The 17,016-nt window shown below is 44.5% G+C and overlaps 1 protein-coding gene across 1 annotated transcript in view; it reads left to right on the top strand.

Moving 5' to 3' along the window:
* CACNA2D4 (calcium voltage-gated channel auxiliary subunit alpha2delta 4) overlaps positions 1–17,016 on the top strand; it is a 119,090-nt gene that overhangs the window by 9,040 nt on the left and 93,034 nt on the right. Inside the window, exons 5-17 of the mRNA XM_054577194.1 lie at positions 381–543; positions 935–1,066; positions 8,492–8,552; positions 9,173–9,323; positions 9,748–9,858; positions 10,808–10,882; positions 11,707–11,796; positions 11,907–12,020; positions 12,426–12,504; positions 12,921–13,054; positions 14,686–14,763; positions 15,468–15,548; positions 16,112–16,186. Coding sequence (XP_054433169.1) covers positions 381–543; positions 935–1,066; positions 8,492–8,552; positions 9,173–9,323; positions 9,748–9,858; positions 10,808–10,882; positions 11,707–11,796; positions 11,907–12,020; positions 12,426–12,504; positions 12,921–13,054; positions 14,686–14,763; positions 15,468–15,548; positions 16,112–16,186 — 1,344 coding nt within the window. The remainder of the gene's footprint in view (positions 1–380; positions 544–934; positions 1,067–8,491; positions 8,553–9,172; positions 9,324–9,747; positions 9,859–10,807; positions 10,883–11,706; positions 11,797–11,906; positions 12,021–12,425; positions 12,505–12,920; positions 13,055–14,685; positions 14,764–15,467; positions 15,549–16,111; positions 16,187–17,016) is intronic.

Here is a 17,016-nt window from a genome sequence, read left to right as displayed (position 1 = left end):
TGCACCGAAGAAGCTGGTGGTGTCGACAAAGCTGCCTCTGTCTCTTTGCCTCTCCTGGAATCTGTCTGCTGTCTCTGTCTCCATCTCTGGCTGTGTCCACACATGATAAACAAAGTGGAGATGTGAGCAATAGTCCAAACAATTTGTATCAAACCCTATCACACCAACCATCTGCTCCAACTATCTGATGTGTATTTGCCCCCAATCCTGTGGGTCATTGCTTGAATCCCCCACAGACAGCGTTTGTGCGGACACTCAGTCCATCTGACGTCTCTCCCATCTGAGTCTTCTGATTGCATCGTTTTCCTCTCTCTTGCCCACTCGGTGGGTCCCTGTGTCTGCACTGTCTCTGTCCGGCCGGCTGTTCCCCTCTGCCCTAGTTTGACTATTACAACTCGGTCCTGATCAACGAGAGGGATGAGAATGGCAAGTACGTGGAGATGGGGGCTGAGTTTGTCCTTGAGTCCAATGCGCACTTCAGCAACCTGATGGTGAACACGTCCCTCAGTAGTGTGCAGCTGCCCACCAACGTGTACAACAGAGGTAGTCCCTCCCTGTGGCCTGGCATGGTTGTGGGGTGGTGCTGGTGGCAGTTAATGATGTGCCCCCATTTTCCTGACAAGCCTTTCAGGGTGTAAACTCATTCTCCAACCTCTCTGACTGAATATGGGGAAATCCTTCTACAGCAGCCTGGGTTGGGAGAGAACTCCGTGCTCCTGGCTGGGAGGGTGTGAGTCTGGCTCTGAGTGAAATGTAGATGGAAGCTATGAACCGCATCACTGCAGGCTGTGTGGGCATGCTTGTGTGCACATGCATGTGTGCACATGCATGTGTGTGTGCATGTGTGCTAGCAGGTGTGTTCAGTAGGTGAAGAATTGGTCACTGTTACTGATTTAGTGTCCCTTGCAATTCCTTCTACAATCTCACCCTTTAGACCCAGATATTTTAAATGGAGTCTACATGTCTGAAGCCCTGAACCCTGTTTTTGTGGAGAACTTCCAGAGAGACCCGACACTGACCTGGCAATATTTTGGCAGCTCAACTGGATTCTTTAGGATCTATCCAGGTAAAGACATGGAAGGCAACTCCAAGATCCTCTGGGCTTTTTCTCTGGGAATAAGGCAATAGGAGCATTGAAGATGAACCCTACACTCAGACCCCTGGTAAATGGAGTTGGCCCCGCTGCCCAAAGGCACCTCCAACCCACATTTTGACACTCTTCACATGTGATATGCACATTTTCAACAAAGAGCTGTTGAATGTGTGAATGAATGAATGAATGAATGAATGAATGAATGAATGAAACACCAAGATAACCAGCCAATATATGCCCACATTGAACTCTTACCTTATGAAAAGCAATTGTGGAAGATGCAAAGGAGGATAAAAACAATTCTTGATCTTAAGAACTTTACATCTTAATTGGAGAAATGGGGTACACTCACTTAACATGTTCAATAGCAATGAGGAGATGTCATGGGTCACAGTGTGATTCATAGCCAACCCAACAGATAAGATGGGAAAGCTCCCTTGTCTACCAATAAAAACAGAAAAAAAAAAAATCTACCACAAAATTTGTGGAAGTTCTCCTTCTTAAAATTCTCATTTAAAATAATTCACCTCCATATTTTACTCCAACCCATTTTTATATTTTAGCACACTGTCCAAAGTCTTGACATTGCCCTGTTTTCCTGAGGCAGAAAATTGGAAGGTCCTAAAAACCCTTCTGTGTGCTCAGACTAGAAAAGCCAGTTCCTCCCTAGGAGTGCAGAGGGACCTTGGAGTTCGTGAGTCCTCTGTTAGCCTGCTCCTTCCTGTTTCTCTGCCCAAACCCACAACTTGCCATTGGTTCTTCTGTTCTCTGGAGGCTCAGTAAACAAGTTTATCCCTCTTCCTTGAAACAGCCCTTCAAATGCTCAAAGAAAACTCGCAGTTCCCTCCAGTCTTCCCCAGGGTAGAATTCCTGTATATAATCTTGCCACATCAGGGTTTCCAGAGAAGTCAATTTGTGTGCAAACAACACAATCCAGGTGTGAGCCATCAGTCTTAGTAGAGAGGGTGTTTCTCACCCACACCCACATTTATAGATACATATCAGCCTCAGGTAGACAATATGGCGTTGGCTATAATCCTTGATCACAGTATGCTGTCCCCATGCTTACATACAGGCCCAACACAAAAACTATATTACCAACAATTTCTATTCACATATGTGCTCCTCTTCTATCTCGCCCTCTCCTCCCTCCCAGTTCGCCCCATCCCAACAGGCTGGGTAATAGCTGTCCTGAATTATGAGCTTATCACTTTATTTGGATTTTTTGGCTGTCTGTTTATTTATTTAGTTTTATCTTATGTTTACACACACACCTGCTTAAACAACATATTGTTTTGTTTTGCTTGTTTTTAAAATTTATAAAACTGATTTCTGATATAGATTTTTAGAACTTGCTTTTTCATTCAATACTATACTACCAAGATTCATTGGGTTGTCACATATGGCTATATATTGTCACTTTTGTTCCTGTATCATATTATTTGGGGTCAATATATCAGTTTATCCATCCTTCTGATCCTATCTTGGTTGTTTCTAGTTTTGTTTTTCTTCTTTGTTTTTTACTTTCATGAACAGTGTTGTTATGAGCAGTCTTACAAGTATTTCTCTTGGGCATATACCCGGGAATGGAATTGTTAGGTCCTAAGACATATGACTGTTCAACGACGACAAGAAAATGCCAAATTGTTCTCCAAAATGCTTGTACCAATTATATTCCCACTAATAATGAGTAAGAGAACCTGTTGATCAACACTTTCTCAAACCCTGGGTATTAGTAAACTTAAAATTTTAAATAATTTTTTAGTATAAAATGATATTTCACTGTGATCTGGCATTGCATTTCTCTGATCACTTGTGAAATTGAGCATCTCTTTATATGCCATTTGTTGTATTGCTTCTGTGAAATTCCTATTATGTATTTTGCCTAATTATCTATTGACTTTTCTGTTAACCCATCTTTGCATTCCTATTGTAAACCTAACTTGATTACTGTATGCTAGTCTTTTATGCATTGTTGGATTTAGTTTGTTCATATTCTGTTTAGAATTATTACATCTATATATTTTTAAGTGAAATGGTCTTATAATTTTTCTTTTTTGTATACCCTCCTTGTCTGTTTTTCAAAATTATATTAGCTTCCTTGAATAAACTGGGAAGTATTCCCTCTTTTTCTGGTTTCTGGGAGTATTTAAGTTAGATTAGAATAAACTTTTCCTTGAAAGCTTGGTCGACTTTATCTATTAAACCATATAGACCTGATGTTTTCTTTATAGGAAGATTTTTAAATTACCACTTCAATTTATTTAATACTTGCAAGATAAATATGGCTTTCTGTTTCTTCTTAATTTGATGAAATGCTTTCTCTAAGAATCCACCTAATTCATATGAGTTTTCAAATCTATGTCCATGAAAATATTATTCTTATTATCTTTTAAATCTCCAGTGTATGTATAATTATGTCCCCCTTTTATTTGTGTTATTATTCATTTTTCTTTATCAATCTACCACTGATTTCACTATTTTGTTAGTCTTTTCCAGGATCATCTTTTGTCTTCCTTGATTGCCCTCTATTATTTGATTTTTATTTTTACCTATTTTAGCTTTAACTTTATCTTTTTTTCTCTTTTATTCTGTTGTTTCTCTTCCCAGCTTACTAAGTTGAACACTTAGTTTTAATTTGTAATCTTTCTTTGATTCTAAAATAAGAGTTCATGGCTCTATCTTGGCCCTAGAAACCCTACTTTTGCTCCATCTCAAAAGTTTTGATTGGTAGTGGGGGTTTTTTATTATTAATTTTAGTAAAATACATATAAAATTTACCATTCTAACCATTTTCAAGTGTATGATTCAGTGGCATTAAGTACATTCATGTTGTTATACAACCATTGCCACCATTCACCTTCAGAGCTCTCCATTTTGCAGAACTGAAACTCTGTACAGATTTAAAAAAATAACTCACCACTCCCTCCTCCCCCAGCCCCTGGCAGCCACCATTCTCCCTTCTATCTCTATTATTTGACTGCTCTAGATACCTCATATAAGTAGAATCCTAGAGTATTTGTTTTTTTATGACTGGTTGATTCAACTTAGTGTAATGTCCTCAAGGTTCATCCATATTGTAGCATGTGTCAGAATCTTCCTCCTTTCTAAAGCTGAAAAATGTTCCATTGTATGGATATATCACATTTTGTTTATTCACTCCTCTAGCAATGGACACTTGAGTTGCTTCCACATTTTAGCTATTGTGAATAATTCTCCTATGAATATGGATGTACAAATATCTCTTTGAGACCCTGCCTTCAGTTATTTTAGGTTTGTACTGAGAAGTGGAATTCCTGGATAACATGGTAATTTCATTTTTCATTTTGGGGGAACTACCCTGCTGTTTTCCATAGTAACTGTGCCAATTTACATTTCCTCCAATAGTGCCCAAGGGTTCCAATTTCTCCACATCATCATAGTTTTCCTTTGTTTTGTTTCTAAGAGTAGCCATCTTACTGTATGTGCGTTGCATTTCATCATGGTTTTGATTTGCATTCCCCTAACAATTAGTGATGTTGAGCACCTTTTCATGTGCTTTTTGGCCATTTGTATATCTTCTTGGGAGAAATGTCTATTCAAGTCCTTTGTTGATTTTTGAATTTGATTGTTTTTCTGTTATTGAGTTGTAGGGGATTTTTTAGATATCATGGATAGTAACCTCTTATCATATATATTTGCATATATTTTCTCCCATTCCATGGGTTTCCTTTTCACTTTGTTGATCATGTCATTTAAAACGCAGAAGTTTATTGCCTGTGTTTTTGGTGTTATGGTACTATTTTAATGATCACTTGCTTCTAAATATTTTTAAAATTTCCTGTGATTTCATCTTTGATCTTTTGGTTATTTAAAAATGTGTTTTAAAGTATTTGAATATATAAGGACTATATATTTATGTTTTTATTATAAATTTCTAATTGAATTGCTTTGTAGACAGAGATTATGGTATATGTGGTACTGATTACATGAAATTAGTTAAGATTTAGTTTAACAGCCTAGTATGTCATTAAGTTTTATAAATATTCTATGTGTATTTAAAAAGAATGTGTGTGCTCTAATTGTGGTATAAAAAACTACATATGTGATTAGTTAAGTTTGTTAATTATACTGTTTAAATCTTCTGTATCTTTGCTGATTTTATGTCTGCTTGACCCTTGATAGCTCTTAAAACACTTTGTATTTTAAGGCTATTTTGTCTGATATTCATAAGAAATGCCAATAAGCTCTTGATTATCCTGATATATATTTTTCCGTCATTTATCTTCGAATCTTCTAAATCATTTTGTTTTAGTCATATTTTTTGAAAATAGCTTATAGCTTTTAAATTTTTATCCAAACTTACAATCTCTTTACTAGTTGACAAGTTCAGCACATTTATATTTGTTATATTGATATATTTAAACGCCTATCTTATTCTTAAAATTTCTATTTGTCCCTCTATTTTTGTTTCTTTTTTCTCCTTTTTTATCTTTTTTCATGATTAAACTTTTTTTTGATAAATCTCCTGTTATTTCTCTCTTTTTCATTGTATCAGTTTAGAACTTACTCTTCTGTTTTTATTCTTTTAGTAATTATCCCTTATCAAGCATATTTAACAAGGTATCAAAATTAAGTAATATTTTTACCCTTTTTCCAATCATAAAAGAACTTAGAAGTCTTCCACTTGCATCTCCTTCTTCCACACTGATTTCCACCCTATTGTCATCTAATATTTCCCTTTGTATCCCTACAAATTAGATACTGTTACTGCTATTTGATGCAAACATTGCTTGTTTTGTATTAATCACTTGTTTACCATTTTATTTGCCCACAACTTCTTCGAGCTCTGCCAGCTGTTTTTCCAAGATCATACTCCTTCTTCTTGAGGTGAATCTCTAGAAGTTCCTTTACTGTAGTGCTCTCAGTGTTAAGTTGCTTCAGCTTGTGTTATCTACAAATGTTTTATATTATCCTCATCTTTTTTCAAAATTTTGAGTGTATTCGTTTTTATTTTTGCAAGTTACTCAAATCATTTCCTGCTGTCATCCTATTTAAGCAGAAAAGACCAAATCCTATTTCTTTTTTATGGAGACAAGTGACTGACTAAGCTTCCATTTAATGACACACCCCAGAGAAATGGTTTACAGTAAATAACAGCTCAGGGAAACTAACATCCTAAGGGGAATTCAGAAAACAACGCTGTAGTCTTCTATCCTCATTCTTGAGTGATAGTTTTGCTGGAAATGATTTTCTAAATTAACTTTTTTTTTTCTCTCAAGACCTTAAAACTTTGTTTTACTGCCTTCTGGCTTCCACTGATGTTGAGAAAATCTGCTATTCGTTTAACTGCTGTCCTTTGAAAGTAAATGTTCTAGGTTTTCTGGCTGCTTTCAAGGTCTTTATTTATTTATTTGCCTTTGGAGTTCTGCAGCTTCACTACTGTGTGTCTACAAGTGGGTATCTTTTTATTTATCCTGTTGGGATATACTGTGCTTCCTGGGTCTGTGGGTTCACATTTTTATCAGTTATAGAACATTTGCCATCCCTGTCTTTGTAACCATGGTGTTTTCTTGAGCTCTCTCTTTTTTATTCCTATGTCTCCAGTCAGACATATGTTAGACCTTTTTACTTTAGCTTTCACAGGATTCTGGACAAATTCTTTAAATGCCTGAATTTTTTTCTTTACCTTTGAATAATCCACTATGCATTTATTTAACATATTTTCTTTTCATTTACAAAAATTCTATATTTAAAAGGCTGTTTATTTTTTTCTAATCATTTCTTCTTGTATATTTTTTTCCTTGTGACTTATCCAGCATAGCTATCCTATATTTTATTTGGTAGTTCCAACACCTGTAATCCTTAGAAGGATGCTTGTGGTGGTTTTCGTTGCTGCTGCTTCTCACTCATAGGGGCCTGTTTCCAGTGTACTGGTAATCTTTGCTTCTGAGGCCATGCTGCTTGTAATCTGTGGGAATCCCACAGGCTTGACCTGGGAAAGCTCCACCTCAGAAACTTCTCAGAAACTTCTGTTTCTTCTTGGAGTTGAGAGTACCTCCACCCAGGACCACCAAAACCCTCTTCCAAGGTTCTGGCTCAGAACCCAGAACCTCAGACTCACTTTCTGCTCCTTGCTATTGTTAACAAGCGTCAAATTCCCCACAATCATGCTGCCATGGGAATGTGGCCTTAGGAAACCCTACTGCTCACCAGCTGCTGCAGATTGATGAAAGAGCCATGCTGCTGAGGCTCCCACCACACAGCTCTGCCTGTGGCTCTGTCCTGCTTCCCCTGCCAGGCTGAGGCTCCTCACTGTTCTGACCCCTGTCCCTCCTCCTTGGAACTCTGCTCCCATTTGTTTGGTTTTGGAAGTACAATCTGATCCTGGAAAATTTCTCCTCCCTTTGACACGCCAGCAATGCCTCAAAGTGTACTCTTGTCTGAAGTCTAACTGCTGTGGAATAAGAAGATCCCTTAGAGCTTCTAGACATTCATGATATGGCCAGAGTTGTTTCTTTTTCTAGCTCAAACATGGCATAATACAATTGCACCTGTTGTTTTAAATCTCTTACTGTGAACTCACTCTTCCCAATCACTAAAGTATTTTCAAAAAGGGACATTCTCATGGAGCATGGCAGTGTTACTTGCACTTTGTGTGCATTTATCCCAACTTTTGATTAGATGAATAGGACAAAACCTGTCCCAGCACTCTGCTAGTGGGTCAAGGCATAATCTCTCATACTCATTTATTTGTTGTTTCATTCATATGACAAATATTTATTGAGCATCAAGACTCCTCGGTGCTACGTCAGACACCATGCCAGGTATAGGCAGGCCTTGGAGATATTGCGGGTTCAGTCCCAGACCACTGCAATAAAATGAGTCTCTCAATAGAGCTCGTCCTGATCTTTTTGCCAATGAAAGGGCCTTGTCTTCAATTTGTGAAAAATGCAGCATCTTTGACATGCCATAAAGCAAAGGCAATAAAATAAGGTGTGCCTGTACTTGGAATCTCTGACCTCAAGGAGCTTATGGTCTTGCAGCCGATAATCATTTCTCCCAGCCAGCTAACAGGAAGTATTGTGAACACTAACAGGCAACCTGATTGGAGGCAGGTGGGCTAGGAGTCAGAGCTTCTGGCTCTCTCAACGCTCTGTCCATGCCTTTGCCAGATGGTAATGGTTTTTTAAGGTCATGCCTTCCCAAAGCTTCCCCTTCCACAATTGGATGTGAAGCTTAATTCACAAATGAATCTTAAGGCACGACATACAGGGGTCGTACTGTGAAGGTCACTCCAACTCTGAATCTGAGCAGTGTGGGTGGTCCATGGCTGGCCTTCCCTGGGGGTCATGGCATTCCAGGGGCTCTGGAGCAGACTCACTGAGCCAGTGAAAGAATCAGCCTTTGTTTCCCCAGGCATCAAATGGACACCTGATGAGAATGGAGTCGTCACCTTTGACTGCCGGAACCGCGGCTGGTAAGAGCCCCCGGGGGGGAGGTCTCTGGCGCCGGCATCCATATTGTACAGTTTGAGTCTTGCCAAGTTCTCCTCCAGTCTCTGCCCTCCAGTCCAAGGGTCTCAGGTGTGTACAACCTTAACTTTAGAGTAGGAAGAAGGTGTCTTCCTTCCTTCTCGCCATGGCTGTTCTTGCTGCCCACACAATCACATTTGTCTTTCCCGCCCCTCATCTCCCTCCAGAACACTGAGCTGTCTCCAAATATACCCTCTGCCAGGCTCTCCTCTCCTTCCACAACCCTCCTTGGGCAGATTTGTAACAGAATCTGAGGGCGGAATCCAGTTCTCTCCCTTCTTGATGTCTGTCCCTCCAGGATCCTGGCTGGTCCAAAACAAGGAGGACAAGGATACCAGCAGAACATGATCTTTCTCTCACCTGACAGGCCCATTAGATGGGCACATGCCCAACTATTGCTCGCAAATGATTTCAGAACTATGCTAAGTGGTTATGGAACATGATACAAACCTGGCATCAATGGGGCACCTGCCTAAACTGAATACAAACAGAAATAATGAGACTAGGTTGCGTTCATGCTCTGGCTCTGATCTTCCCCTTGTGGACCTGTCCCTTTCTGCTAAAGGTACATACAAGCTGCTACTTCTCCCAAGGACGTAGTGATTGTGGTGGACACAAGTGGCAGCATGAAGGGCCTACGGATGACAATCGCCAAGCACACCATCTCCACCATATTGGACACGCTGGGAGAAAATGACTTTGTTAATATCATTGCGGTAAGTGTGTCTGTCTTCCTACTCTAGAATGGCTCACTCTTGTTCTAGTAAAACTTCTTGCTGCCTGCACTGGAATGATCTGTACCTACAAACACATGATGCTTCGTGCTGTAGAATAATTCCTCTGAAACGGGGCCTCCTGGCCTAGGGTCAGACCAGGCATGGACTGCAAGAGGTCCATAGAGTTTCTGAAATTATGTGTGTGTCTATTTTTCTGAGTCCATAGAGTTCATTAATTCAGGTAAATCTGGGGTGTAACAAAGTTTAAGAAGCGCTGGCCTTGAGCAAACACCTAATTTATCCCATCCATGTGCCCGTGACCTGTGCCCATCGCTCAACAGCCTCTGCGTTCTGCTGTAGGATGAGTGATCCATGGGCTCCTGCTTTGCGACAATCCCGGTTTTCCCACTCCCTTCATCCCAAGTCCAGACACATTAAGGGAAAGGAGAAAGTAGACAGCGCACCTAGACAAGACCAACAAATCCTGGTCCTGCTTTCACAGCAACTCTTCCTAGCTCTGCCTGCCCCCAGAGAGGTAATGTTTGGGAGAGAGAGAGCAGGAAGAAAAGGGGACAAGTCAGGAGAATGCTTTCGAGTGCAATGAGAGAATGGGGGGCCAGTGCAGAGGCAGCCCTCCACAGAGGCAGAGCTGAGGGCCACCTGGGGTACCATTGTGAAGGGTACCTGATCCAACACTTCTTCCACCAGCCTGCCACGTGGCTGAAAATGATTCTCTTTAGTGGGGTTTACTTATCTTATAAAGAAATACCAAGGCAAAGTGGTCTAACTTCAAAATGACCACCTTGGGAAGATGAGAATGGCCCCCTCATCCCTGGGCTGGTCCTGGAGGCCTGCAGCACTTAACGATCCACACCACTCCTGGACTCTGCAGGCCCCATCTCCACCACCAACCCATCCTTGTTCCTGAACTGCAGCAGAGAAAGGACAGCTATGGGCCCAGGTCCTACTACTACACAAGAGTGGGGGTGTGCTCCTGATCCTCCCTCCCAGGCTGTTGGTAGCTAAAGGACTCTCTCCATAAATGCAACAAAGAGAAAAATGAGTCCAGTTTCTAATCCCTGCACCCAGGCACTGGGGAGAGGTCTGCACTTGGTAGGCTCTGGGAGCCCCATGAAAGGCACTCCATGTGGTCTTGGTGGCAGAAACCAGAGGAATTCCCTCAGTAACCTGCAGTTCTCTGTGTGCCCTAGAAGACAGGCATGACGCAGCCACCTGAGAAAATAAACCAAGACCAGAACTTCAGGGAGAATTTTTAGAGTGAAGGCCCTGCTGTTCTCTGTACTCCCACCACTGTACTCAGAAAAATTGTCAGTAGCATAGGGCACCACAAGATAATATACACAGATGCCTAGGTGTCCCCAGCTCTGATCACCCCATAAGTTGCCTGAGCTTCATCGCTGGGCCCTGACTTTCCAAATGGACCCTGTCTGTTCTCCCCTCCCCTCTGCCCTCTGCAACTGCAGTATAATGACTACATCCATTACATCGAGCCTTGTTTCAAAGGGATCCTTGTTCAAGCCGATCGAGACAACCGTGAGGTAAGTATCCATGTCAGGTGAAAGCCTGATGCTTTGGAGCCCCTGTTTTGCTTAGAATGGTGGGAATCATCTGTGCAGCTGCCTGAAAGCCTCTTTTCCTCATTCCCATGGCACTTCGAAAGGGGCAAAGCCCATCTGCAGTTACCCACACAAACAAACTCAGGTAATTGCCCCCATGATTACGCTGCCCGTCTATCTCAGCAAATAGTGGGCAAAGAGACATCTCCCATCTGAGGAAAATGTCACTTCTCCAGAACTTGTTTGTTACTCTGTGGATTAGCCAGCACTTGGTTTTTCCCTTTGCCTCTCCCTGGATCCTTTCACTAGGACAGCGTTCATAAGGAGCTTCCTCAGAAGGAGGAGAAATCCAAACCTACTCTGTTGAGTCCTTTCCAAAGGCCAAGGGAGAGATCCTTCCCTCTGTCTGGGGAACTGGGGTGTGGTTTCCTCTGAATCCTGGCTTTAAGTTGGAGCCCCTGGCCATCTCCATGCCGTTGGAGGAAGAGCTGGGATGCTGAGGCTACTGGAGACCTGGGAGCGTGGGCATTGGCCTGGACTGGCCTCCTGGCTCCGGTTGAATTCACACTGGCGTTTCCTTCCAGTAGTGGGGATTGGGGATAGATTTGTGCCCAGCCACTGACACTTCCAGTTTATCTTGGGATCATTTGAAAAGTATCTGTTGTGGCGGTCCAGCCGTAAAATCAGCTGGAGGGATAGGTTCCATGATCATGTCCTTCAGGGCAAATAGCTCTAAACAGCTTCTGAAATTAAGTCCCTGGCCCACTCGATCCATTGACATGCCTCTGGTTTCTTACTCACAATAGCATTTCAAACAGCTGGTGGATGAGCTGATGGTTAAAGGGGTGGGAGTTGTGGACCAAGCCCTGAGGGAAGCCTTCCAGATCCTGAAGCAGGTACTGCTCCTGAGGAAGCCAAGGGAGAGTGGAAGGGTGGGGGACAGCCTGGCAGCATGGGGAGGGCAGTTTTTAGTTTATAGTTATGGAGCCACCCCTTCCCTGCACAGTTCCAAGAGGCCCGGCAAGGAAGCCTCTGTAACCAGGCCATCATGCTGATCTCCGACGGGGCTGTGGAGGACTACGAGCCTGTGTTTGAGGAGTACAACTGGCCGGACCGCAAGGTTACTCTCCCAGTGGCAGGCAAGGGGCAAAGGGGGACAGGACATGGGGAGCATTCTCCTACTGCCATGATGGGGTGGCCCAGAACTATAGCCAATTACTAGCGCATTAGTAAATTCAAATGTCCCAGATTGGTGTTCCAAAATTATGGTGACTCTAGGCACAGAGGGCTCATGCGAGAAGGCTCAGGTCGAGAGACCAGAGTATGATGGTGAGACAGGAAAACTACCCTGGTCAGTCCCAGTGTGGTCTGGGCCCCAGGGTCCTTTCTGATCCAAAGGAGTGGAAATGGAGGAACCAAAGTGGGCAAAGTGCTTGGCAGACATCAAAGACTCAGATAAATTATGTTAACATGACTCACCACTGGGAGTTATGGCTGCTGAGTCTGTTTATGTCTTGTGGAATAGGTTCGAGTTTTCACTTACCTTATTGGGAGAGAAGTCAGTTTTGCAGACCGCATGAAGTGGATTGCGTGCAACAACAAAGGTAGGTGGCAGAGCACCTTGCAGCCTGTCCCTGAAAACAGACCCTGGAACAGAGTTGCATGCAGGAGGGGATACCCCTGCAAGGAAGGAAGGGGAGCAGCACTGTGAAAGGCGGAGGCTGACCCAAAGGCCCTTGCAGTTGAGGCCCTGCAGCTTCTGTGGCAGCTCTGAAGCTGGGAAGGCCCCTCACAGTTCTCCCAAGTTGAGGCAGAGGCTGGGCCTTTGCATCCCCATCAGCACCATTGGCCTCCAGCTATGCCCTGGAAAAGGGACAACCTTGGAGAAAGCAGTTCCCCGTGGCCCCAGGCAGCTCCCAGTGCCCCAGCCACAAGCTGTCAGCACCTGGGCAGAGTATCAGCCCTGCAGAGGAGTTCCACGTGGAGCACCCAGAACCACAGGGCCTGTCCCCTCCTCCAGGCTACTACACACAGATCTCCACGCTGGCTGATGTCCAGGAGAATGTGATGGAGTACCAGCACGTACTCAGCCGCCCCATGGTCATCAACCATGACCATGACATCATCTGGACTGAAGCCTACATGGACAGCAAGGTGAGGCCTCCACCCCACTCCAGAGTTAGGGATGCCAGGGCATAAGAGGTGACTTGCTGTGTGAGGAATGGGGAGAGCAACGGCATCCTTGGGGTTGGAAGAAAGGGAGCGAGCACTGCCACCCACCAGCCGACCCACCACCTGAGTGCTGTCCTGGAGGCCCAGAAACCCTGTGAGGAGACCTGTCCAGGGTGGCCCTTTCAGGACAGAGTCCCTCTGCTCCAAACTTGTTCCACCCTCCTTCCTATGCTTCCCACCTCCTTCATCGCCCTCTCTCCCCACTGTTATTTAAAAGAAAAAAAGGGGGAAAAAGGAATGCAACCAGTAATTCAAGATTCTGTAGCTTCGTCAAGTGACCCCTTCCCCGCCCCTGTCTGTAGGCAGCAATGTCTTACACAAAGAAAGAGATAGCAAAGGTAGAATTCAGATGAGGTGTTGGGGGACCAGGGACATTCTGAAGACACCTGCTTCAATGATGATGCATCAGACTGGGATTAAGAGAGACCTGGAAGTAGTGGCTTTAAAAAAAAAAAAAAAGTGAATTCTCCCTCATGTAAGACAGATGGCCAGCCCAGAGCCAATGAGGAGCTCCCTGGTCACTAGGGACCCAGACCCTTTCCTCCTGTCCTCTTGGCCATCCCTATGAACCTCTGGTTCCAAGGGGATAGTGGAACTCTAGTCAACAGAAGCCACTCACTCTTAGAAAACCTTACTTCCAAACTCTAAACTGAAAAATCTGATGAGGTAGAGGGAGAGGACCTGATGGTTAAAAGTTCTTCATTTTCCAAGGTCTACTGTAGACTTCCATGGCTGGGCAACCTCCTTTAGTTGATCCTGAGGAAAGTCAGACTTATCAGACACTATCTCCTCAGGGTCTATCTTCATGGTAAAGTTGAACACTCGTGTGGAGCCTCTTCAAAGGGGACCGGAGGAGCCAGCACAGTGAGATGAGGAGTCAGGAAGAGAGCCATCTCAGAGTCTGGGAGTTATGTAGCTCAGGCGTTCTGAGTGGGGAAGAGATGGCAGGCTCTTCGTGTGTGTGTGTGTGTGTGTGTGTGTGTGTGTGTGTGTGTGTGTGTGTGTGTGTGTAGGGGAAGATGGTAACCGGAGGCTACTACAACCACGCCATGGCCTGCTCTCGAACTGTGGCCGCTCACCATGTGCTTGCATTTGCCAGTGGCTCTGCATCAATGTCCCTTTCCCTCCTAACTGGTTTGGGCTGTCATTCGTGCCAGCCTTGGGTCTATAGCAGAGATGTTTGGAAGGGATCTTGCTATGCTAACCTCTTTGTTTCTGGGCATCCCCAGGATGGGCCTATTCCATGGGTTCATGCTAATCTGAGACAAGAAGGCTTAGTGAGTGTGCTTGGGAGCTGGGCTGTGGGCTCCAGGATTTGGAGGCTTGCCCTGCCTCAGAACCTTCCTTGCTAAGTGACATTGGCCTGGTCTGTCTCCCTAGCTCACCTCTCTCCGCTAGCCTTTCTGTCAGCTCTCCCTTTGCAGAGAAGGGGAAACTCATTTGGGATTGCTTCCTCCCATTGGAAGGTAACACAGTAGTTTATGTTGGTGACCATGGGTCCTCTGCACTGTGGACTCTGAGCCCTCTGTCCCTTGTTCTTTCCTCCCTGGTAGCTCTTCACCTCACAGACGCAGACCCTGATGCTCCTCACCACAGTGGCCATGCCAGTCTTCAGCAAGAAGAATGAAACGGTGAGTGGCTGCTCCCGAGAAGCTGCAGCAAGGACTAGAACTTGGACCCCACTGGCATTTTTAGACCCGTGGTTCTTGGCTTGGCCGGGCATCAGAGCCACCTTGGGAGAGGAGGGGTGCGGAATGAGGGCTGGGGTTTGGTCTAGACTTCCCCAGACTCCCCAGTGATTCTGCTCAGCCAGCTTGGGGATCACTCCCTTGGGGGTACAGGACTAACGGGGTTGCCTGTCAGCCTTCTGCAAAACCACACACACTTAACTTACCGGATTGGGCAGGCTGTAACTTGTTTGTTTGTAAAGGCCTCTGGTAAGGAAATTTCTAGAGCCTTCCATCCTCCCTCTGGTCAGGAAATGTTTCTTTATAAGCACTGTTGTTTCAGACCATAGGTGAGGGTCCCTGGAATCCCAGCCCTTCAGTTTCTGCTATGAAAGTGAATATTTCATTCAACTTCGTATTTCATTTAAACAGTACAACTTAAATATTAATGTTGGACATTAATCTTCCCAGCAGTTGAGATTACTCCTGGGGCCTCCCTGCTAGGTTCTTGATTTTATTCCAGCAAGCTCAGCCTAAAATCTAACCACAGAGGAAGGGCCACATACGACCTAAGGGGCTTCCTTTTCCAGGCTCTAGGAAGGCTGAGGTCCAGCCTGGCCCTGGGTTCAGGGAAGCCAGATCTCCCCCTACCCTGTTTGTCTTTCCAGCGGTCCCACGGCATTCTCCTAGGGGTGGTGGGCTCTGACGTGGCCCTGAAAGAGTTGATGAAGCTGGCACCCCGGTACAAGGTAAGCCTGGGTCATGTCCCTGAGTAGGGGTTGCAGGCTCCCTAGAGGCTGCCCCTCCAGGCTCAGGAGCCTCTCTGCAGACAGCACAGCCAAGCCCAGAGCTAGGATGGGCCCTTGCCACCCTGCCCCCACAGAAGTATAGGCATTGAGCTTGGGAGCAGTGGCTCAAACACCCGGGGCCCTTTGTTACTACCAGATCAGACTTGCTCTGTGGCCTGTAGCAAGTGCTTTCTCTTTTTGGTGCCTCAGTTTTGCAATCTCCTCCTCCAGGCCATATAATTCTGTTTTGGGGAAGGAGTGATATTATCATCAAGGCACCTAGAGCATATGGGAAAGAGGCCAGATAATGATACCCATGATTATGGCTGCTGTAAACAGTAGAATTAGGAAAGGAATTCAAAATGAATGGCTGGAAGTGCAGCACTGGCTCAGTTATTTGCTATCTGAAAATCTCACTGCTGTGCACTGCCATCTTTAGCCATTCTGTAGCCCCAACCCTTTCTCAACTGCAGTTCTCCAACACAAAAAACAACTCTGATGTCCCTCGACCCCTGTCTTTGTAGCTCGGAGTGCATGGATATGCCTTTTTGAACACTAACAATGGCTACATCCTCTCACATCCTGACCTGCGTCCCCTGGTAGGTACAGATTTTTGTCTTAGGATATAAGCCTATGGGATTTGGGATACTTCATAAAAACAGTTAAAACAATGAACACATGCTGAGTTCCATTAGGAACCCAGTGGGTAATATAAGAAAAAAATTAAGTCATGGTCCTGTTCTCAAACTGTTTATTACCTAGCAGAAGAGATGAGGCAAAAATACATGAACTAATTGATGAAGAACCCAGAGAGCATGGGATGATGTGTGCAGTTTTCCCTGCAGGACACAGCCACTCATGTTCCCATCTCTGCCTCGGTAGCTCCACACTCCCTCTTGGAGTCTGACAGTGGTATCAACAGATCCAAAGAAGTGTGAATGTTGATTTAACAATAAAAAATGTCAGAGGAGCTGTCTTGAGAGAGTTGGGGAGCAGAAGAGCCAAGGCTCCCCTGAGTGTGTCTTGGGATGTGTTCCCCAGTGCTCCTGCCTCCTTCCTAGCTCCCTCCATCCCGACACAGGGACTGGGGGCATTTTCACATGTGTTCAGCCAAACAACAGATGGCCAACAGCAGAATTCCCATCATTTTATCTAAAAGTTCTTCCTCCAGGGCTAGGGGCTCCCTACTGCTCTTCTTCTGGTTATGGCACTTGGCTGCTGTCCTTGGCAATAATGGCCTCACCTCTCAGTGTGATTGTTGGGAGCATTAGGGGGAGGGGAATTAGAGTCCTAGAGGAATATTAACCCTTTGTCCTCCACCAGTCTTATACTGAATTGGAGTGGCAGCTGAGGACCATAACTAGCAGAGCACCTTTCTGAGAACTTACTAAGGGGCTTATCTGCCTCAGGTGCCATTTGGAGAAATCAG

This window comes from Pteronotus mesoamericanus, unplaced genomic scaffold (assembly GCF_021234165.1).
Source record: "Pteronotus mesoamericanus isolate MK-2021 breed Mesoamerican mustached bat unplaced genomic scaffold, CSHL_Meso_final contig_41, whole genome shotgun sequence".
Classification (NCBI taxonomy): Eukaryota; Metazoa; Chordata; class Mammalia; order Chiroptera; family Mormoopidae; genus Pteronotus; species Pteronotus mesoamericanus.
This window is presented reverse-complemented; position numbering and strand designations above follow the sequence as displayed.